The following is a 23,401-nucleotide window of genomic DNA, read 5'->3' as shown; positions in this document are numbered from 1 at the left end:
AAAATAGGCCGTAGTCAGTATGGTGTCCTCAAGGGAAAATCTTGCCTGACAAATCTTAAGGAATCTTTGAAGAAATGAAGCAGAATAGACAAAGGAGAATCAGTTGATGTGACAAGGTGCTGCACATGAGGCTGTTAACAAGCTATGAGCCCTGGTATTACAAGAAAGATTATAGCATTGATAATGCTCTGGCTGATTGGCAGGAGGCAATCAGGAGTTTGAATAAAGGGACCACTTCTTTTTTACATTATATGTCAATAACTTGGATGACAGGATTAATGGTTTTGTTGCAAAGTTTGCAAATGATACAAAGGTAGGTGGAGGGCAGGTAGTTTAGAGGAAGTAGAAAGGCTGCAGAGGATTTAAACAGATTAGAATGGGCAAAAAAGTGGCAGATGAAATGCAGTGTCAGAAAGTGCATGGTCATGCAGCTTGGTAGAAGAAATAAAAGGGTAGACTATTTTCTAAATTCAAAATTCTGAAGTGCTAAGGGACTTGGGAGTCCTTGTGCAGGATGCCCTAAAGGTTAATTTGCAGGTTGAATCAGTGGTGAGGAGGGCAAATGCGATGTTGGTGTTCATTTTGAGAGGACTAGAATATAAATGTACAATGTCCTGTGTATATTACTAAAATGGGCTTCTTTGGTTTGTTACGAGTAGGAATGCTTCTTTGTCTGTTAAATGTTTCTCTCGCCGTTGTTTCGCTTTAGAATGGCTGATATGGTAATTGTATTCATTTGTTAATCAATGGGGAATGTTATTGTGTTTTGTGAGGCTGGGAACTTGGGGGAGGGGTTGCACGGGCTTGGGGTGTGAGGAGAGTCGGGAGGAGAGACGGACGAGGAAGGTGGACGGGCGCTGGACGGCTCGTAGGACCACCGCGACGGGTGCTGGACGGCTCGTAAGACCACCGGGTGGTCCCAGGGGTGACGACGTGGCTGTCGGATGATTCGTTGATTGAGCTCCTACGATGTGCACTACACTGACTGAACTTTGATAAGTTGGCGCCTTTTGTTTTTTTCTTTCCTTGTATATATATATATACTGTATTGCCTAATACTTCTTTAGTTAATGTTAGTAAATTCTATAAAGTGTATTTCATAACGGTATTTGGTGTGAAGTTGATACGGTGAGCGGCGCGAGGCATAAACTCGATTCTCACAGCACCTGCGTGTACGGGAGGTGGGTTGGTGTGTGGCTGGATCTCCTTTTCCCCTAGACATATACCAGCCTTTTGGGTAAGTGTTACATAAAAGCAAGGATGTAATGTTGAGATTTTACAAAGCACTGGTGAGGCCTCACTTGGAGTATTGTGAGCAGTTTTGGGCCCCTTAGAAAGGATGTGCTGACACTGGAGAGGGTTCAAAGGAAGTTCCCAAAAATTATTCCAGGATTGAATAGCTTGTCACATGAAGAGTGTTTGATGGCTCTGGGACTGCATTCACTAGAATTCAGAAGAATGAGGGGTGACCTCACTGAAGCCTATTGAATTTGTGGATGTGCAGAGGATGTTTCTTATGGTGGGAGAGTCTAGGACCAGAGGACACAGCCTCAGTGTATATGTCCTTTTAGAACGGAGATGAGGAGGAATTTCTTTAGCTAGAGAGTGGTGAATCTGTAGAGTTCAAGACTAAATCTTTACGTATATTTAAGGCAGAGGTTGATACATTCTTGATTGGTCAGGGCATAAAGGGATATGGGAAGAAGGCAGGAGATTGGGGCTGGGAGGAAAATTTGATCAGCCATGATGAAATGGCACAACAAACTCAATGGGCCAAATGCCCCAATTTTGCTCCCATATTTTATGGTCTTATAGTTAAACTCAACCTGCAAGTTATCCTTTAGGGGATCCTACACAAGAACTCCTAATTCCCTTTGCATCTCAGATTTTGAAATTTTCTCCATAATCAGAAAATAGTTTACACCTTTATTCCTCTACTAAAGTGAATAACCATACACTTCCCAATGCTATATTCCATCTGCCATTTCTTTGCCCATTCTTCCACTCTGTTTAAGTCCTTTTACAGATTCCCTGCTTCCTCAAATTACCTACCCCAGCACCTATCTCCATATCATCTGCAAAATTGGGCGCAAAGCCGTGAATTCCTTCATTCAAGTCATTGACATATACATGAAAAAAGCAGTCCCAACACCAACCCTTGTGGGGCACCACTAGTCACTGGCAGCCAACCAAAAAAGGCTCCATTTATCCCCACTCTGCCTTCAGCCCCATACCTAAGAAAGGATGTGTTGGCATTGGAGAGCGTCCAGAAGAGGTTTATGAGAATAATCTTGGGAATGAAAGGATTACCATTTGAGGAGCATTTGATGGCTTTGGGGCTGTACTCATTAAAGTTTAGATGGATGAGGGGAGAATGATCTCATTGAAACCTATTCAATATTGAAAGGCCTTGATACAACAAGCATGGAGAGAATGTTTACATTAGTGGGGAGTCTAGGACCAGAGGGTAGAGCCTCAGAATAAAAGTATATCCCTCTAATCGAGAAATTAGGAGGAATTTCTTCAGCCAGAGGGTGGTGAATCTGTGGAATTCATTGCTCCAGACAGCTATGAAGGCCAAGTCACTGGGTATATCTAAAGAGAGGATTGTTAGGTTTTTGATTAGTAATGCTATCAAAGGTTACAGGGAGAAGACAATTAAAATGGATTGAGAGGGAAATTAAAATTAGTCATGATTAAGTAGCAGAACAAACTTGATAGGCCAAATCCTTCCCCTATGTCTTACGGTCTTAAACCAATAACTTTGACTAAACAAGCACTGGGCACAGCGGGAACAAGGGATGACCATTAGTACTCTTAATAATTAAAATAACATCATTCCTCATAATTGTAATTATGAAATTATGACACATGTCTGATTTGTATATGCAGATATAATCATGTTCTAAAATAAAGTTGCATAAATGCAATTAATTATTCATTTCTATACATGGCTCTTTTCAGGAGACAGTCAGACCTGATGGACATTAGCACATCAGCCACTGGTAAAACCAAAGAGCATAAGCCCCTTTAGTAGTGCAGAGTTAATAAGAACACTTTTAATATTTTTCTCATCTTTTATAGGGATCAAAAGTAATAAAGAAATAATTGACTGCAAGATTCATTAAGTTAAATCCATTTATAAAATATAATTTCCAAGCAGTGGTAAGGGCAGAGGTCCTGCTGAAGATGCTGCCTTCCTTACACCTGCACTCAGCAATCACCTTGAGAGTCTTTGCTGAAAGATTGCTTTGTTGTTCTGATGTAGTTTAACTAAAGAGCAGCTGGTGCAGAGATCAGGTGGGACCCACAACTGTAATCAATAACTCTGCTGGCAGTTTTAAATACTTCTTTATAACATTAGTGTGCTACTGTGACAGGCATTGTCATTGTTAATCCCAGACCACACACAATGTCAAATGGCAGAGCAACACCCCCCCCCCCCCCCACCATCCTCCAGGGAGAGACGTTATAGCCTTAGAAAATCAAATTCAATCAGAAACAGCGAGGAGAAGAAAAGGACGGAAAATTTTCAGTTTGTGGCGATTTGCTCTCAGTGGAATGAACAGATAAATGAGAGTGTTTGTTTCAGCTGGTTATTCTGAAGTAAGAGTGCTTCCTTCAGAACAACTAGCTGAGATGAACATTCTCATTTTGTCACAAACACAAAGTCTGTAGATGCTGGAAATCCAAAGCAATAGACACAAAATGCTGAAGGAGCTCAGCAGGCCAGGCAGCACCGATGGAAAAGAGTAAACAATCATTGTTTTTGGCCAAAACCCTTCTTCAGGACTGAAAAGGAAGGTGAGAAGTCAGTAAATATTGTTGTGTGCTGTCTGAATGGGGATCAGGGGTTGTTAGATAACACTGATGCAGCTCCTGATGTATTAAGTTGACTGTGTGTGTGGTTGTAGTGACAATTAGTGCACTCCCAACTGCTGCCCTCTGATGCTCCAGTCCCAGATCTACTCTCCAATGCTGCTCTGTTAAATCTGTTGTTTTCCCAACAAGACTCTGAGGCAAGGTTCCATTCACACCTTCACAGCATCTGATGAGACAAGATTGGGAAGAGCAGCAAAGTTATCCAAGATGTCCTGTTCAGTGTGGCTATAAGCCATATTAAGTCCAGAAGAAGAGTTTCAACCTGAAACATCAACTCTCCACTTCCCTCCACAGACAATATTTGACATGTTGAGTTCCTCCTGTATTTTTTTTTGCTCTAGATTCCAGCATCTGCATCCTCTTGTGGCCTCATGATGATAAACCTACTCACCATCATGTTAAGGACCTTGGTGTCAACAAATTAGCTGCTCTATTTCTGATGTGACAACAGTGATGGGAGGTAAGAAAGACTACAGATGCTGGAATCAGGAGGAAGAACACAGCCGGTTGAACAGCATCTGTGGGAGGAAAGGGATTATCAATGTTTTGGTTCAAAACCCTGCATCAGTACTGCATCTGGATTATACTGAAGTTGTGAAGGCTGCAAAAGGAAAGCAAGTCACTTTAGCAACAGGACATCTCTTCCCAACCTTTACTTTCCAACGGAACGATGAGGTGCTAAATATGATCATTACATTGAAGTGGTCTGTGCAGAGCTTGAAGTTAGAAGTAGTCATAGCCACAGCTACAGATTTTGGTCCTGATTTGGTCTGATGCCGTTGGTCATTCTCAAAGTTTGTCTTGGTATCCATTGGAGGTATCTCACACTGACCTTAAGTCACTTGCTCAGTAGAATAAATTAGTGTATTAGAAATGGATCTCTTTATTATTAGACTAATTTTCTGTGCAGATCTCTTATTCAGCCTGCACTGCCACTGCAAAACACAAAACACTGGAGGAACTTGCAAGTCAGGGCACATCGATGGAGAGAAATGGACAGTCAGTGTTTTGGATCAAAACCCTCCATCTGGGCAAAGAGCGAGAGGGGAGATAGCCAGCATAAAGAGGTGGAAGGAAGAAGTGGAGCAAGAGTTTGCAGGTGCATCCAGGTGAGGGGGAGTGGGTTGATAGGCAGGTAGGTGAGGAGGGAGAGAGGGAATAGTTCCTGAACTTGGGGGATGATAGGTGGAAGTGAGGAAGTGCTGAAGATGATGGAATCTGATAGGAGAGGAAGATAAACCATGTGCTGGTGACCAGGAATTTACACCTGGGTAAGAGTCTCTCACATACAGTAGTTGGTGATTTCAACTTCCAAGCCCTTTGTTTGGGACATTAGGAGAAAATTTGCCTGATAAGAAGATTTTGGCATATTTTTATGTCTGAGGAGTGATCCACTAGTAATATTTATCTTGGAGCAGAACAGGATTGATTCTTTTGTTATTGAACTGGGAGTGTAGAGAATGTTCCTACCTCAAGGGTGTAAAGCCAGTTTCAAATAGGATAATCGGGTTAAGTTCCTGTGCAGTGAAGGGAACTGTCAACATACCAGTTCAATACCCAGCATCAGACAAGGACCAGTGAAGGTTGAAGGGTGGTGGACTGAGGAGGGGTGACAAATATGGGGCAGATGGAGCTGAATATGGGGCAGTAGAGCCAGAGATGGGGGGAAGGGAGGGGTGATGTTGGAAGCCAGGGACAAAGGGAAAAATTGAAAAAAAAGGTGAAGTTGGAGGTTGGTTGTGGAGGAGGGAGTGATGAAGTGTGAAGGTCTAGACAGGGATTGGTGGGTGATACTACAAAGGCTACCAGTGCTGGGCTCTGATAAGTAAAGAAGGTGATGAAGATGATAATGGGAATCATCAGAGGAGAGATGAAGGGAAGATGGAATCAAATGGGGGGGGGGGGATCTGGTGAGTGAAGTGTGTGGATATTTGGTAGGTGGTATCAGGGGTGAATGGGGACTATTGGGTTGGGGGGATGGGGTAAATAGGTTGGGATGGACAGTATGGAGTGAAAATGGCCATGGATGAATCTGAAGGGGAGAGAGAGAGAGAGAATTAAGATGGGATAGATAGACAGACAGACAGACAGACAGAAGCAGAGAAGGAAGGGGATGGAACAAGGGGGTGAGGGTTACCTGAAAGTGAAAAATTCAATGTTCATGTCATTAGATTACAGACTACCCAGACAAGTCAGCAGGTCAGTCAGCATCTTTGTAGAGAGAAACACAGAAATAAAGCTTCAACTTAATGACCTCTTGTCAGAAGTGGGAAAACAGAAATTAAGCTTTTTTTTTAGAGTGGGGTGTGTGGGGAGGTTGTAGTGCTGGGGAGACAAAGAAATATGGTGGAGAGCAAGAGTGGTTGAACTAACAAATGGTGGTATCAGCTGAGGGAGGAGTCTGAAAGCTTGTGAATCACAGTTGTCTGGAGGAGCTGTTAACAGAACAAGGTGAACAAGGACAAAAGAGGGAGTGAAAAAGATGACAAAACAGGAAACATCATGACAAAAATATGAAATATGACAAAACATCATCTGCATTCCTTCATTATTTTACTCACAAAATGTGTATCTATTGTTATTCCCATTTTTAAGGAGTACTGTCTCCCTCTCTAGTGTGGTGTGCCATTAATGGTCACAGGCAACACGAGTGAACCTGCAGATGCTGGAAATAAATAAAAACACAAAATGCTGGCAGAACTCAGCAGGCCAGACAGCATCTATGGGAGGAGGTAATAACGACATTTTGGGCCGAAACCCTTCATCAGGCGTCGACACTTCCTCCTCCCATAGATGCTATCTGGCCTGCTGAGTTCTGCCAGCATTTTGTGTTTTCATTAATGGTCACAGCTTGCTTCAGGAAGCCTTGCCTAGCATACACTGTCCTTGCATCTTTAAAGCACTTTGCTGAAATACCTAGGCCCAGAGGTCTTACAGAATAGGGATAGGGTCCATTCGGAATGGAAATAAAAAACTAAAAAATGCCTGGGAAAACTGTACACTTTGAAATGCAGTTGAAAAATGAACAATATCTTTGTGGGACATGGTCAGAACTCTTCAGGGAGTGAAGCAGTGCAAGGACACAGCCAGGCAACAATCTTCAGCAATGCGTTGACTTCTGGGTCAGACATTAACTCAAGGCTCCATCTCCCACATCAGGTGTACGTAAGGGATTATTAAAGAACAGCAGAGTGCACCCCAGGGTTTGCTTCCCATGCATCTCACAGGCAACAAGTAAAACAGAATGGGCACACGCCTCATTGCTGTTTGTGAGTTTTAATGTGCATATTGTATTTCTTGTACTTCAAAACCAATACCATTTTAAAATGACTTGTAACACAGATCAAAGAACAGTACAGCACACAGTATGGGCCTTCAGGCCATGATGTTGCACCAACCTTTTAACCTACTCCACAATCAACATAACTTTTCCTTCCTACATAGTCTATGAGGGGTGATTGATAAGTTTGTGGCCTAAGGTAGAAGGAGTAATTTCAGAAAACCTAGCACATTCATTTTTCAACATAGTCCTCTCCTAAATTTACACATTTAGTCCAGTGGTCGTGGAGCGCCCTTCTTTGTAGAAGTCGGCGTCTTGGGCCGACTCTGGATGCATTCAAGAGAGAGTTAGATAGAGCTCTTATAGATAGCGGGGTCAAGGGATATGGGGAGAGGGCAGGAACGGGGTACTGATTGTGTATGATCAGCCATGATCACAGTGAATAGGCCGTGCACCTACTGTCTATTGACTAAGTGTGTAAATGTAGGAGGGGACTGTGTTGAAAAATAAATGTGCTAAGTTTTCTAAAAGTGACTCCTTCTACCTTAGGCCACGAACTTATCAATGACCCTTCATATAACCCTCCAGTTTTCTTCCATCCATGTTCCCATCTAAGAGGCTCTTAATGTATCAGCCTCCCCACCTTTATCATTTGTATTTCATTAGCTATGAAGTGCATTGAGCCTTTTGAGATTAGGAACCATGGAAAAGATATGCAAAGAGACAAGGTGGGGCAAGCACTAAGTAAGGGACAGGGGATCACTGGGGACTGAAGGTGCTAAAGGTACAGATTGCCGGGCAATGATCCAGGTGAACTGAGAAGGCTGGATGGGAGTGGATGTTGTGACACGGAGCGCCTGTTTGGAAAGTGGAAAGCTGTGTTCTTTATACCTTTGGATTGAGGAATCACTTACCTGGAATGAGTGAGATTTCAAGGAGAGTGGAAGACGTGGATGGAGATCAATCTGTGACTGAATTTCAGAAGCAGAGTCAGTGTAATTGGGCTTAATCACAAAAGGGAAACAAAATAATGACATGTCTTGAGCTTACAAAGGAGGAAATTTCTAATCACCAAGTAACTGGCAAACTGGTGTGATTAAACTAATGATGTTATTGCTGAATGTCATGGGGAGCACTTTCAGCACAAAATTTTGACACATTCAGGACTGATGCACAACAGCTTATAAAAAAAGCAAGTGCTTGTGAATTCTCAGAAGCACCCATTGGATTTATTTAGGAAATGAGAGGAGGGCAGGGAGTATATTTTATCACAGACCAGGCAGGTGGGAAAATCAAAATTAGCAAATGGAGGCGGGCAATGCACACACTGAAAGAGACACACAAAGAGGGAAGACAAGGAAACATTGGATAGGATTTACATTGTAAAAGCTTTAGAAATTGCAGTTCATCAAATGATTGAAATAAATTTTAAGCAGAATTTTTTTTAAAAAGGAGGAAAAGGGTCGTAAGTAGGAATTAGGAGAGGAATTCCAGAATCTGTGGGTGTGATGACTGCCTGTGTGGTTGTTGTAGGGAAGGCCATACTTGGAGGAAAGGAGATTTGAGAGGTGGAGGGTGAAAGTTGTAAGGAGGTTCCATAGGTGGAGAGAGGCAAGACCACAAAAGGATTTCTGCGTGGGGAAAAGAATGTTAAATTAGGGGTGTGTAGAAAGTGGGAAATAATGTAGGTTAGGAGGGGCAAGGGTGAGAGATGGGTGAACATTAGGCTGTTATACTTGGGCAGGAGAGTAATTCATTAGCTGAAGCCTATGGAGAGCAGCAAGAAGAGCTGAAATAGAAAATCAACATTTTGAACAGGATTTCTCATGAAGTTTAAAATATTTAGCTTCCAGAACTTAGGGACATTTGGGTTCAAAGGGTGCTAATGCATCATAACTATTTGTATCAGACGTAATCACCACTGAAGCATTTGGAACAGCAGTTAAGCTGTTACATTTTATAAGCAGCTTATACATTAGCCTTTACAGACTACAGATAATGAACTGTCTGATTTAATTTAATTAGCATTCTGCTTTATCACACAGGATACAACAGCAATTTATTTTATTTATATTTTCACATTTACATTGGCAAACCCTGCACAGACTAGAAAGTAGTAACAGACTTATTTCAAATGGAAAATCTAAGTAGACAATGCTTTTGAAATTTATTAGGTGAAGGTAAACATTGCAACCTGATTTTACCAAATAACACATACAAGACACTGGAGGAACTCAGCAGGTCAGGCAGCATCTATGGAAAGAGTAAACAGTCAATGTTTCGAGCCAAGACCCTTCTTCAGGACTGAGGAGGAAGGGGGAAGATGCCAGAATAAAGAGGTGGGGTGAGGGAAAAGAGGCTCACTAGAAGGTGATCGATGAAGCCAGGTGGGTGGGAAAGGTCAAGGGCTGGAGAAGGAAGTATCTGATAGGAAAGGAAAGTGGACCATAGGAGAAAGGGAGGGAGGAGGGGACCCAGGGAAATGTAATAGGCAGGTGAGAAGAAGTGAAAAGTCAGAGTGGGGAATAGAGGAAGGTGGGGAGGGGAAATTTGCGGACCAGAAGGGAAAATCGATATTCATGCCATCATGTTGGAGGGTACCCAGATGGAAGGCGTGGCCACCCCTGAGGGTGGCTTCTTCTTGGCACAAGAGGAGGCCATGGATCGACACGTCAGAACGGGAATCAGAATTAAAATGTTTGACCATTGGGAAGTCCCACTTGTGGCAGATGGAGCGGAGGAGCTTGATGAAGCAGTCCCCCAATATGTGATGGTCTCGCCAATGTAGAGGAGGCCCCATCAGGGGCACCGGACACAATAGATGACACTAGCAGGTTCACAGGTGAAGTGTTACCTCAGCTGGAAGGACTGTCTGGGGCCCTGAATGGAGGAGAGGGTGGAGGTGTAGGGGCAGTTGTAGCACTTAGGCTTGCAGGGATAAGTGCCTGGAGGGAAATTAGTGGGGAGAGAATGAACGGACAAGGGAATTGTGGAGCAAACGATCCCTGTGGGGGTTGGAGGAGGTAAGGGTATGTTTAGTGGTAGGATTGCTCTGGAGATAGCAGAAGTTGTGGAAGAAAATCTTTTGGAATCAGAGGCTGATGGGGTGGTAGGTAAAGACAAGGGACTTTATCACTTGAAGATCAGGTGAGCGCAGATGTATTGGAAATGGGTGAGGGCAGCATCAATAGCAGTGGGAAGGAAAGCCCAAGTAATCTACTTCTGTACTCTCAGTCTTCTTGCAAGGCCCTCATCAACAATCATATAGTCTTTTAACCTGAATGAACATTTCAGCTCTTGTTAGCTTGTGTCTCTCAAGGAAGACCATTTTTTTAACAGGTAGCTCACTTGGCACTTAGGATGTGTTCCCAAGGACAACAGTACCAATGAAATCAGTATAAATTGGTCTCTATAGCATTATTGTACAAAAAGTTAGTGAGACTGCACATGGAGTAAATTGTACAATGGATGTATATCAGGGTAGCAAAGGTTTAGAAGGAGACAAACCAAACTTGGGCAAATGGGATTAGTTTAGGTGGGCACCTTGGTTAGCATGGATGGGTTGGGCCAAAGGGCCTGTTCCCATATTCGATTACTTTATGTTCTGAGGATGCATGACAGCCAGCAGTGCAGAGAGCTTCTTTGAACCTCCATCCATCATACTAATGAATAACCCATGGCTCCGAGGGCAGAGGCTGTCTGTGATGGTTGGTGGATGATTGATTGGGCCATGTGAAGCAGCCACTTAACACTGAGTTGGCTTGGCTCATTGAATGCAAAACTAAAGCAGCTATTCTATGAGTTGACAGACCACCCGGATCCTGCAGAAATATTTGAGTAATATTGTAAATCTATTATTTGAGTAATTATAGTTATTTAATCTATTAGGAGTTACATATAAAAATAAGTGAATTGCATATTTCATGAAGCTACCACATGACACACGCACACCTTGCTAAAGTAAGGATCAAACTAAGACCCAAAGACCCATTCTCCTGTCTTTTCCTTTATGCTTTAGAGTTACATAACACTGGTGAAGAGGCATTTTTAAAACAAACCCAAGACGGCTTCCTATCCTGTTGAAGTGGCGGGAGACATTTGAGATTTGGAAAAAGCACAGCAAGAAATAGTCAAGTTTAAAAAAAATGCAGCACATGATTTTTCTTTGGAACAGCATGATTTCTTTGCAAAAAGAAAGATAACTGAGTTAAAAAAAAGACAGAAAACAAAATGTTATAAGACACTAATCAGGCCGCACTTAGAGTATTGTCAACAGTTTTGGGCCCCATATCTCAAAAAGAATGTGTTGTCGTTGAAGAGAGTCCTGAGGAGGTTCACAAGGATGATTCTGGGAATTAAAGTGTTAACATGTGAGGAGCATTTGGTAACTTTGGGCCTGTACTCATTGGAATTTAGAAGAATGTGGGAGGATCTCATCGAAACCTACCAATGTTGAAAGGACTAGATAAAGTGGATGTGGAGAGGATGCTCCCTGTGGTCGGAGTATCCAGAACTAGAGGGCACAGCCTCAAAATTGAGGCCGTCCCTTTAGAAGAGAAGTAAAGAGGAATTTTCTGAGCCAGAGAGTAGCGAATCTGTGGAATGCTCTGTCACATACTGCAGTGGAGGCCAAGTCTGTGGGTATATTTAAGACTGAAGTTGATTGTTTCCTGATCGGTCAGGGCATCAAAGGATATGGCGAGAAGTCGTGTATGAAGTTGAGTGGGATCCGGGATCAGCCATGATAGAATGGCATAGCAGACTCAATGGGCTGAATGACCTAATTCTGCTCCTGTCTTACGGTCTAAAAGAATTCAAGGGTTCATAAAAAGTGAGTACTCAGTGATAATAATCATAAAAAGAAGAGCAGAAATGACTGGCTACATCAGAAAGTTTGATGCATTTGATTACACAACATAACTGAATATTGTATATAGAACAGACTGAGCTGTATTTTAAAGCAAATGGACTATTTAATAAGGAACAAGTACCAATATTGCTGAGTGCATTGGATTTAAAGGCATATAATTTGCTTCAAAGTGTGATTGCTCCAACCAAACCAACCAAAGTGAGATTTGTGGATATCGCAGGAATATTTAGAATTGAAAACATTGTTGATTGCCAAAAGCTTTGAGTTTCATCAGCAGGATCAAAAAGAAAGGGAGTTCATTTCAGCATACCTGGCTGAATTGAAGAGATTGAGCATCGTCAGTTCAGTGATGGGCTTAATGTGGCATTGAGAGTGTATTTAGTTTGTGAAAACTTACAAGAAGGCATTTAAGAATGGCTCCCAACCGAAGCACAACTTACATTTAAAAGCGCAGTTGTAATTGTTGTATCAATGGAAACAGTAGACAAGTATGCAATTGAGTTGCAGTCAGGAATGAAAGTGAGCATGAACAGAATCGCAATGACAAAACAGAAGCCAACCTGGCTGAACAAATAGTGTTACTGTTGTGGCCGGGGCTGACATTCACCAAAGCTTGCAGAAAATTCAACAAAGTAGGACACATGCAAAGAGCAGGGTGGGCAGCAAAAGTAATTGGATTGCACAGGGAAGAGAAAAAGATAAAAGGTAAGCAGCAGTTTCAAAAAGAGCACTAATCTGCATGAAAAATCTGGTAATGATGAGACTGACACAGGACTGAGTATCCTGAAGATTTACACTTTAGAAACTAACAATAGACAAGCTTACACCAGAAGTGAACAGTAAATTAATTAAAATGGAATTGGACCCTGACTCGATTGTTCTAGTCATTCCACAAAAATGAGTTTCAGTAGCATTTCAAAGGAACTGAACTAAAATCTGCGAATATGCAACAAAGAACTTATTCTGGGAATAGATAACTTCTGTGGGAATGACATTTGTAGCAGCGAAATACAACAACCAACAAGCCACACTGGCCTTGTATGTGGTAAAAATAGGAGGACCAGCATTGGCCAGCATAATTTGATTAGAGATCTTGCCACCATTTGCATGCCAGATCCCCTTTAATAGAGTCAAGTGAAAGTGAGTTAAGAAAGGTAGTGAATGATGCCATATCTGTTTCCATGCTGTACTCCATGAACCTTTACCTAACAGAGGGCAAACAGGTGTTGATGCCAACCACTGTGCCTCTGGTTGGAAAGCCTATTGGACCAAGGCAGGACCACGCTGCTCAGAGGAATCATGAAAGTGATGAATGGAGAGGTCTGACTACAACAGTTTTTGTAGGCAACAGATTGGGGAAGGCTTCTGATATGCTACTCAGGCAGTTGTTTGAAAAATGTGGCTTGCATTTAAGCTGGAAGAGAGTTTAAGGAGCTTCAAGAAAGTTGCAAGCATTTAGCTTTTGTAAGTACAAAGAACCAAAATCTAATCTGCATATATTAAGGTTCTTGCATGAACTTCAAAAAGAAGGCAAAAAACTGCTTGTGAAAGTAGATGCAAAGACCAAAGCCTAGCTGGATGAATGGAAGGTCAAAAAGGAAAGGAGTCAATGGAAATATGGAAACAGAGGATTCATCGGATGATGTTGTGGGTGAGGAAAACATGAGGAGAGATCAGATCATAAACAGGGCAACAGAAGGATTAGTAAGAGAATATTGCAGTGAACTAAATGCACCTTCCCAAGATCAAGATGCACACCTTGGAAAGAAAAAAGAGGAGGCTGACATACAATAAGTATATGGAAATACAAGAGGATACATGAGACCCAATTTCATGAAAAATTAGCAAATTCAGTGATACAAGAAACTAGAAGAAGAGAACAGAAGGCGAGGAAAAGAAAGACAAGAAGTTGAAAAGGAGAGAATAGATGAAGAGAGATAGAGAAACCAGGACTGGGAGAGAAGCTAAGGGTTGAAGTAGATCGAGAGAGAAAAGCTAAGGAAAGGAGATGAAAGGAGTCTGGAGCTGTCAGAACCACTTCCTACTGTCCCAGAGTCAACTCCTACAACCACGACGGAGGAAGCCCCAGAACCTGAGATTGTTTCACAAGTACAATTCTCTCTTGCCAAGCAGAGTGACCTCCCTTGTTACGAAAGACATTATCCCACAAGAGTAAGAAAGCCTCCACATTGATTAAACGTTTAGGCCTGAATGGGACAACTTAAAATTTACTGTGCCGTAGATGACTATTATAAGTAGGTGTATTATATCAAATACTGTGTATATAGTTGATGCATTCTTTATTGGGATGGAGTTTATAGCTAAGCAGGGAAGAGTGTTGTATATTTTATACTTCAGAAGTAGATAAGTAATATTTTAAATATATTGTTTAAGCTTTCTTTATTTGTTTAAATAATTCATTACAGGTATAGGTAAAAATACATGAATTGTACATGTCATGATACATCCCTCTAAAGTAAAGAACAGACCAGGACCCATTCTATTGAGCTTCTGTCTTTTCCTTTCAGTTAGCTAGCTGTAAGTTTTAGAGTTACAAAGCATAACATGCGTCTTTTCTCATCCCCTCCTATCAGACATGATTGACTCCCCCTCTTCTTGTTGGCACGGTGTGACACCAACCGATCAGGGAGAGGGAGAAGCAGCAGCGGGGGGAGGGCAGTAGTACACATCAGGTTCCAACATAGCACTGTGTAGCCCAAGTAGATGTCCTATTTAATGTACATCTAAATGCGCTAGTGGCATTTAAAGGATTGTTGAATAGACACGTGAAGCTACAGGAATGGAGGGATATAGATCATGTGCGAGTAGAAACGATTTAGTTTAATTTGGCATCATTTTTAGTACAGACACTGTGGGCCAGAGGGCCTGTTCCTGTGCTGTACTACTTTAAATTCTGACTTTTATGTGAGTACTCGCATTGGGCGATTAAAGGCACAATAATGAATCAGCCTTCTCCAGGGTGCATCCCTAGAAAGCATCCTATCTGGATGCATAATGACTTGGTATGTCAACTGCTCTGCATGCGACCGATAAAACACTGCAGAGAGTTGTGAACACAGTTCAGCACATCACAGAAACCAGCCTCCTCTCAATGGGCTCTGTCTATACCCCCCGCTAATTAGTAAAACACCAGCATAATCATAGACCCCATCAACTCCAGATATTCTTGTTATGTTCTGTAACTCCAAAACATTGAAACTAATTAAAAGAAAGAAAAACACGGAGCTGGGATAACTCATATATGTTAGTTTCATATTTTACTTTAAGTGAGACATGCTTATATGACATGGTGATGTGATGATGTATGCAATTTGCATACTTTTATACATAACCCATAATGAATTATTTAAACAAACAAAAATGCTTAATCAAACAATATATTTACAGCATTACTCAAGTATTACTGAACTATTAAATGCACAATAACTCTCTCTTCTCCACTCTCCCATTGGGCAGAAGACACAAGAGCCTGACAGCACATACCACCAGACTCAAAGACAGCTTCAACCCCACAGTCTATTAGATGGAGTCTTGCCCTCACAATCTATCTTGCACTTTACTGTTTACCTGCACTGCACTCTCTGTGTGGATGTTGCACTTTATTCCGCATTACTTGTTTTACCTGTAATGATATGATCTGTATGAACCGTGTGCACGATATGTTTTTCACTCTACCTCAATACATGTGACAATCATAAAACAAAACCAACGTCAGCCCAAATTATGTTACCTCGGGATTGGGATTTAACATTTTGCTCATACCAGTTTTTTGGAAGAGAGGTGCGTGTCACAATGAGGAGTGTAAATGTTGGACTCGAATTTTAAATCTGTCCAGTTTGCCATCACAGATCATTGCACATCACAGTCAGATAGAAACCATGAGGATAAACTGACGGTGTTTGAGGGAAGCATTTAAAGATCTGTTCATTTTGTGTCTGTATCAAATAAAAAGTTTATTTCCTTCTGAAAAGCTTCTTGGTCCAATGCCCAGATATCCTCCTGTGCACGTTATTTTATTTACAGCTGCTGTTGGAAGTGTGTGTGTATACACTGGCTTTACTTAGGAGCCCTCCAGACTCACATGCCTTCTTCAATGCCATGGAGTTTTCCATAATCAGTTCCAGTAGATGCTGATGTTTAGAAGCTAGATCAGTCCCACGCACACTGCAGGAAGGCGGTGGCAGCAGAGGGGCAGGTGGAGGGCTGAGGTTGGACTGCTGTGGTCCCTCCTCAGACTTGCACTCCCCTGCACAGGGAAGATGCTGAATTTAACACAAAGAATTAAGATGATCCTTTAGTCTTTCTGTTTTATTGATTAAATCATGAATGTTCATACCAACTTCTCAACAACACTGACTATGAAACTGAAATTAATTCAAAACAAAACAATTACAGAGCCAACCAGGTTACTGATGACTGATGTTAACTCACCTCTCTACCATTCTCAGACTCATTAAACAGATTCTAAAATTTCACCACCCAGGCCAATAGTTACAGCTCTGATCAGCTCTCCTGCAAGACTCAGGAGCGGGCACAGGGTTTTGGTAAATCCTTAACTAAACTCAGCAAATTGGCTCTTTAAGTTAAACTGTCATGCTTTAAGTCACTTAGAAGTTGCCCTTTGTTATAAGAAATATTCCTTTTGGGGCAATTACAAATGAAACATAATGTAGTTTGGGTTTTTTCTGGTTTCCCCATCTGTGAGCAATGAAGGGATGAGTGTACTGTACGTGAGTAACAGTGTCAGTCTTTGTTCCAGTGTTCCTCCACATGCGGGAGAGGCCTGCAGTCACGAGTGGTTCAATGTATGCACAGAATCACCGGTCGCCATGGCAATGAATGCCCTTCTTTAACCAAACCACCAGCTTACAAGCAATGCCACCAGAAACCTTGCGATGGAAGTGTCATCGTCAACAGAGTCACACCGTCCGGGCTTGGTGAGCATGTACATCCGTTTCCTCCACCAACAGCGAACCATAGGTAGTTGTGTTAAGCTGAGACCAGTAAACCTGATAAATCATTAGAAAAGAGGAAGTACTAGTCTGATTCAAAGCAAACAGTGGCAGGTCTTTAGCTTAGAAGGGAATACAGTTGCTGATTGACTCTACCGGGATTCATAAAAGATTTAGCATACCCCGCCCAGATTTATCCTTTGCTTCTCATCCTCCTGATTTATCCCAAATCAATTTATTTCACCTTTTGATTCAAAGCATAATGGTTCCCCTCATGATTTACACTACCTCATTTAACAGCCCCATCCTGTTTACCCTCCCAAGCACCTCTGTTAACATCTTTCCACCATTATCTCTTGCCAACTTTACATTTCCCATTCACTTGCCCCAGCCAGGTTGCACCCCACCAAAATACACTCATGCCAATCTACACTTCACCTGGCTTAACCCTGCCTCATTCACAATTCACTGTATTCTACCCCGTGCATCAGTATCAGCGTGCTTCCTGGGTCTGATTTACGTGAATTACAGCAGTTAAACCAATGCAATATTAGGGCTTTATCGAAGCATCACACTCACATGTAGCATTTGACAGTGACAATACAGAATTTTATGTAAACTTATATGCCATGTTTCATTTGACCGTTACACTTCATAAGACCTCGGAGTAGAATTATGCTAGTCGGCCCATCAAGTCTTCTCCGTCATTCCATCATGGCCCCTCTCAACCCCACTCTCTTACCTTCTCCCTATAACCTTTGACACTCTGATTAATGAAGAGGCTATCAGACTCCACCTTAAATATGTATACCCAATGACTTGGCCTTCCACCAATAAACCGTCAAGTAATGATATATGAAATGATAATAGGATAACATAAAGTGCAGCAAAATCGCTTTTGTCATCATTTTATTGCTGAAATTACACATCTCCCTTGATATCTTATTACTTTCTTCACCTCTTCTGATTGTTGTTTTGCTGGTTATTTTTCGCCATTAAATTCTCCAGTTGTTTCACTGCTGAATAGATGCATTTAACTTAACCCACTAAACACATTCATATGCTGTTGAATGTTATGGGCTGCATTGTAGACTACTAGGACATTGTAGAGCTATGATATAGCCTCCTTCTGCCTCATGGGGAGGTGATGTTCCTTTGTTTTCCTGTGGAGGGGGTCTAAGCTGAGGAGGAAGGAAATAAAAGACTTGTGTTCCCATGTTCCTAAAGCAGGATTCTCTTTCTCAGCCTTTAAAATCTGGTTGTAGAACTTTATCCATATCGTTGCTACCTATTTACACAATGACACCAAATGGTCACTGTCCTCACACCCAGCGATGTTGTGTTGCTGCTGAGACACCAATCGTACCCACAGTCCCACACGTGGTTGTCTGCCCTCCTAATTAATGAATAACCTTTAACATCAGCTTTCCTAGCCCTGCTCCTCCACATCACCAGATTCCATGGATTTAGATACAGTTGTATCCCAAAAAGAACCAGTTTAATCAATATAAAGGAGAAAAGAGTTCGAGAAAAAGAAGCAGAAGTAGGTGATTTGGGCTGTCACCCCAGTGCTACTACCCTTCAATAGATTATTGGCTGATTTTTTGTTTAATTTACCTCTGCACCAATTTTCTGCACTAACTCTTCAAATGTTCTAATACCCAGGGGCCTATCAATCTTGGTTTTAAATATCGACAGCAACAGGACCGCCACAGGCAATTGGCTTGAGAATTCTCAAGATTCACCACCCTCTGGGTGACAAATATGTCTTCCTATCTTAGACATTAATGATTGATGCCTTATTTTGAGATCATGACGTCTGACTCTACACACCCCAGTTGGAGGAAACATCAAATAAATTCAAATCAACTCTGTCAAGCTGTAGGAAATATCGTGCATTGTAGTGGGGTTATTTTTCACTCTTTTAGACACAAGAATGTTAGGCTGTTACCTAGCCCCTCCACATAGAACAAATCATAGATTCCAATATTTTCCCTACTCCTGATATCAGGATAACTGGTCTGTACTTCTCCATTTTCTTCCTCTCTTCTAAGTAGTGAGGCAGCATTTATCATCTTCCAGTTTGGGAAAATTATTCAAGACTCTGTGGGCTATTTTGAAGATGACTACAAATGCATTCACAGTCTTCACTGACACCTGTTTCAAAGCTTAGTATTTTTCTACATTCTATTACATCCAACCTGCCTGTTCTCTTCAATTTCTAGTTCTCCAGAAGGTTTTTTTTTGTGCAAACACCAAGCATTTGATTAATTGAACCTACATTTCCTTATTCCCCAGTGCAATTTCTTCTGTCACAGTCTATAACACATTAACTTTTGTAAATGTGTCCTTTTTGAGTATTTACAGGAGCTTTAGTCCTCTTTCCTAAACAATTTCTTGATCTTAGCTTTTGCTGAAAATTTTAAACTCCCAAGATATCAGCTTCATTGCTTCTTTTCTCCTTTTTATTGTTATAAGTCTTCGCTGATCTATCGCCATTTGAAATGTCTCATGATAACCACAGATGGACCACTTTGCTTATAGTGTGCCTTGCATGAATATATTTGCTATAAACTATTTATTAATTCCTTAAATTCCCTATCACCACCATTCTCCATGGAAGTATTGACAGTTCCCACCAACATTTGCTGCACTAACTCTAGCCCTGGGGTCGGCAACCCTTTTGCCTCTGTGGGCCGGATCACATATTAATGAGTGGACGGTGGGCCAGATAATGCCATAAAAAACTTGAAATATGGGAATTATCCATTTAAATACATCTAGTTATATTTTGCCTCAAATTAATGAATAATGCATGCTAGAAAATCATTTGAGCTTAAGGTTGCCTACCCCTGCTATAGCCAAATCATTCTGCTTCTTGATTTTCCAAGCCATTCTCTCTGTTGCCTTTATCCTATCCTTTAAAATCAGAGATAATCCTTTTCATTTTGCCTACGTCCTCTGAAAGTTAAATTTCCTGGCATATTTAATTCTCAACCCTAGTCACTTTACCAATCAGCCATGTACACTGGCTATTGGACCGGGGCATCTTTAATTTGCTACTAATACATCCCGCTTCTCACAAATCCACTCAGATAAAGAATCTTCACTTTTGTCTTTTTTGCCGTTATTCTTTTCTCTGAATTTTGTGGGGGTGTATTTATATTTTTTGTCCTTCCTGATAGACTCTGCTTTACCACCTAACACCATCAACTTGTGCTTCCTCCTTTACACTCTAAATTGATCCTCACCAGAATCTTGTCACCAATTATTTCATTTAAAGGTTTATTTATAGCCTCAGGTACTTCATTCTCTAGGGCCCTGGTCCCCACACCAGTTGGAAAATGCAAGGATGGAAACTTCTCAAAAACTACTTTCTGGATTCTTTCCTGCCTGACCTGTAGTTACCTCCTTCTGGCCCTCTTGATGGGCAATTTCTGCAGCTCTGAATCAAAGGTCGTGATGAGGTCCTGCTACAAAGTTTCTAGGTAACTTTTCCCCTCTTTAATGTGGTATAGTCAATGAACCTCTTCAACTCTGAGCTGAAGATCCTTCAGCTAAAGACACTTACTTGTGGTTGGATCACAAATACAGTAAAAATTCTGATGATCTGTTATCAGACTATTCAGAAATTCCAGTGGTTCACCACATGGAACTGGCTCACTAGGTAATGTTTACTGGAATTCCTTTCCATTCACCCAGGTTCTGGCTTCCCTGTGCCTTTTACTCACCAAGACCTTGGTCCTTGTGCTTTGTTTCCACTCACTGGAGTCCCGGTTGCTGCCCTCCTCTTAACCCTCCAGGGTGCTGGTTCCTGCATTTACTCTGTTACAAAGAGTCTCAGATCCCACATTCCCTTTACATCCACCAGGGCCCCAGTTCCCAGCTCATTCTAGCACTCCATAGTCCTGGTTCCAGTGCTCCCTCGAACACACAGGGACCTCTGCTCCCATATTCCATTTCAACTGTGTAACATATGAAACAAATGGTTTAAAAGAGTGTTGTTGAGGTATTGATAGAATGTGCTGAATTATCAGTGTTTCACTGTAATCTCCAGCATAAGACCATAAGACATAGGAACAGAATTAGGCTACTCTGCCATTCCATCATGACTGATCCTGGATCCCACTTAACCCCATACACCTGCTTTTTTGCCATATCTTTTGATACCCTGACTGATCAGGAAATATTACATTTGCCTTCTTTACCACAGACTCCTGTAAATTAGCTTTCTGGGAGTCTTGCATGAGGACTCCTAAGTCCCTCTTCACCTCTGATGTTTGAACATTCTCCCTATTTATATAATAGTCTGCACTATTGTTCCTTTTACCAAAATGCATTATCATACATTTCCCAACACTGTATTCCATCTGCCACTTTTTTGCCCATTCTTCCAATTTGTCTAAGTCCTGCTGCAGTTGCATTGCTTCCTCAGCACTACCTACCCCTCCATCTATCTTTGTATCATCCACAAATTTGCCACAAAACCATCAATTCCATGAGCAAATAATTGACAAACAATGTGAAAAGTAGCGGTCCCAATACTGATACCTGAGGAGCACCATTAGTCACTGGCAGCCCCCTTTATTCCCACTCACTGCCTCCTGCCTGTCAGCCATTCCTCTATCTTTCCTGTAATGTCATGTGATCTTATTTTGTTAAACAGCCTCATGCATGGCACCTTATCAAATGCCTTCTGAAAATCCTAGTAAATGACATCCACTGCCTCTCCTTTGTCCACCCTGCTTGTTACCTCCTCGAAGAACTCCAACAGATTTGTCAGGCAAGATTTTTTTACAGAAATCATACTGACTTTGACTTATTTTATCATTAGTCTCCAAGCACCCTGAAACCTCATCCTTAATAATAGACTCCAACACTTTCCCAACCACTAACTGGCCTATAATTTCCTTTCTTTTGCCTTCCTCCCTTCTTAAAGAGTGGAGTGAAATTTCCAATCTTCCAGTCCTCTGGGATCATGCCAGAATCAAATGATTTTTGAAAGATCATGACCAATACATCCATGATCTCTTCAGCAACCTCTGTCAGGACTCTGAGATGTAGCCCATCTGGTCCAGGTGACTTATCCACCTTAGGCCCTTTCAGTTTGCCTAGCACTTTTTCCTTTGTAATAGCAATGGCTCTCACTCCTGCTCCCTGACACTCACTGACCTCTGGCACACTGCTAGTGTCTTCCACAGTGAAGACTGAAGCTAAGTGCCCATGAAGTTCATCTGCCGTTGCTTTGTCCCCCATTATGAACTTACCAGCGTAATTTTCCAGTGTCCAATATCAATTCTCACCTCCCTTTTACTCTTTCAATAAATGAATAAAACTTTTGGTACCCTGCTTTATAGTATAGGCTAGTTTGCCTTCATATTTCATCTTTTCCCTCATTATAGTTCCATCATGTCATCTGCTTTGACATGTGTGTTTGATCTTTAATTAATTGATATCTAATTAGAGTTACAGAGTAGTACAGCATGGAAACTGGCTCTTCAGCCCAAACTGACCAAGATTCCCATCTGTTAGTCCTTTTTGCCCATAATTGGTTCAGATCCGTCAAAACCTTTCCTATCCATGAAGTGTCCAAGTAACTTTTAAACATTGATAATCTACCTTCTCTGACATCTCGTTCCATATACTGACCACTTTCTGTGTGAAGAAGAGACCCCTCAGGTTCTGTTTAAACCTTTCCCCTCTCATACCCACACCTGATAGCTTTTGATCGCTTCCCCCCGCAAAAAAAAGACTGTGTGCATTCATCCGATCCATGCTCCTCATCATTTGGACATGCAACATCGGTTTTGCATAAACCAGTTTTATATAATTAATTCAACTGTGTTTGTTATTAGAAGTCGGAAATGACTGCTGATGAGAGAGTGAGATGCATCCCATGTACCTGAAATATTTTTAAGCTGTAGGGTAGAAATCTCATGAAGTGGGCATTTGTGTATCTCTGAGACCCACAGGGGTACAACTGCTGCAGTCTGCAGCCCAGGGCCAGGGCTTCTTCTCTTCCAGCCGTGCTGTAAAATTGCATCTTACTGCTGACTGGAAGCTGGTGGATTTACCATTGGGCAAAGATAAAATTAGTCAAAATGAATCAGTACAAAACAGGAACGGGCACTTTGGCCCACGGTATTGTGCCAAACTAATTAAGCTAATGATACCTAATCCCTTCTGCCTACACATGGCCCGCACCACTCCACTCTCTGCATATTCATGTGTCTAAGAAACTCTTAAACACCTCTGCAGTATCTGCCTTCACCCCACACCTGTCAGTGCATTCCAGACACGCACCACCATCTGTACAAAACACTTGCCCCAAACTTAGTTCCTCTCACCTTAAATACATGCCTTCTAGTATTAGACATTTCAATCCTGGGGAAAAGA

General features: G+C 41.7%; 1 protein-coding gene across 3 annotated transcripts in view; it reads left to right on the top strand.

The window, feature by feature from the left end:
• Positions 1-23,401, top strand: part of adamts17 (ADAM metallopeptidase with thrombospondin type 1 motif, 17) — a 429,617-nt gene that overhangs the window by 401,735 nt on the left and 4,481 nt on the right. For all 3 annotated transcript variants that reach the window (XM_073032969.1, XM_073032968.1, XM_073032970.1), the window contains one exon: positions 16,813-16,990. In XM_073032969.1, coding sequence (XP_072889070.1) covers positions 16,813-16,990 — 178 coding nt within the window. The remainder of the gene's footprint in view (positions 1-16,812; positions 16,991-23,401) is intronic.

This window comes from Hemitrygon akajei, chromosome 30 (genome assembly GCF_048418815.1).
Source record: "Hemitrygon akajei chromosome 30, sHemAka1.3, whole genome shotgun sequence".
NCBI lineage: Eukaryota > Metazoa > Chordata > Chondrichthyes > Myliobatiformes > Dasyatidae > Hemitrygon > Hemitrygon akajei.
This window is presented reverse-complemented; position numbering and strand designations above follow the sequence as displayed.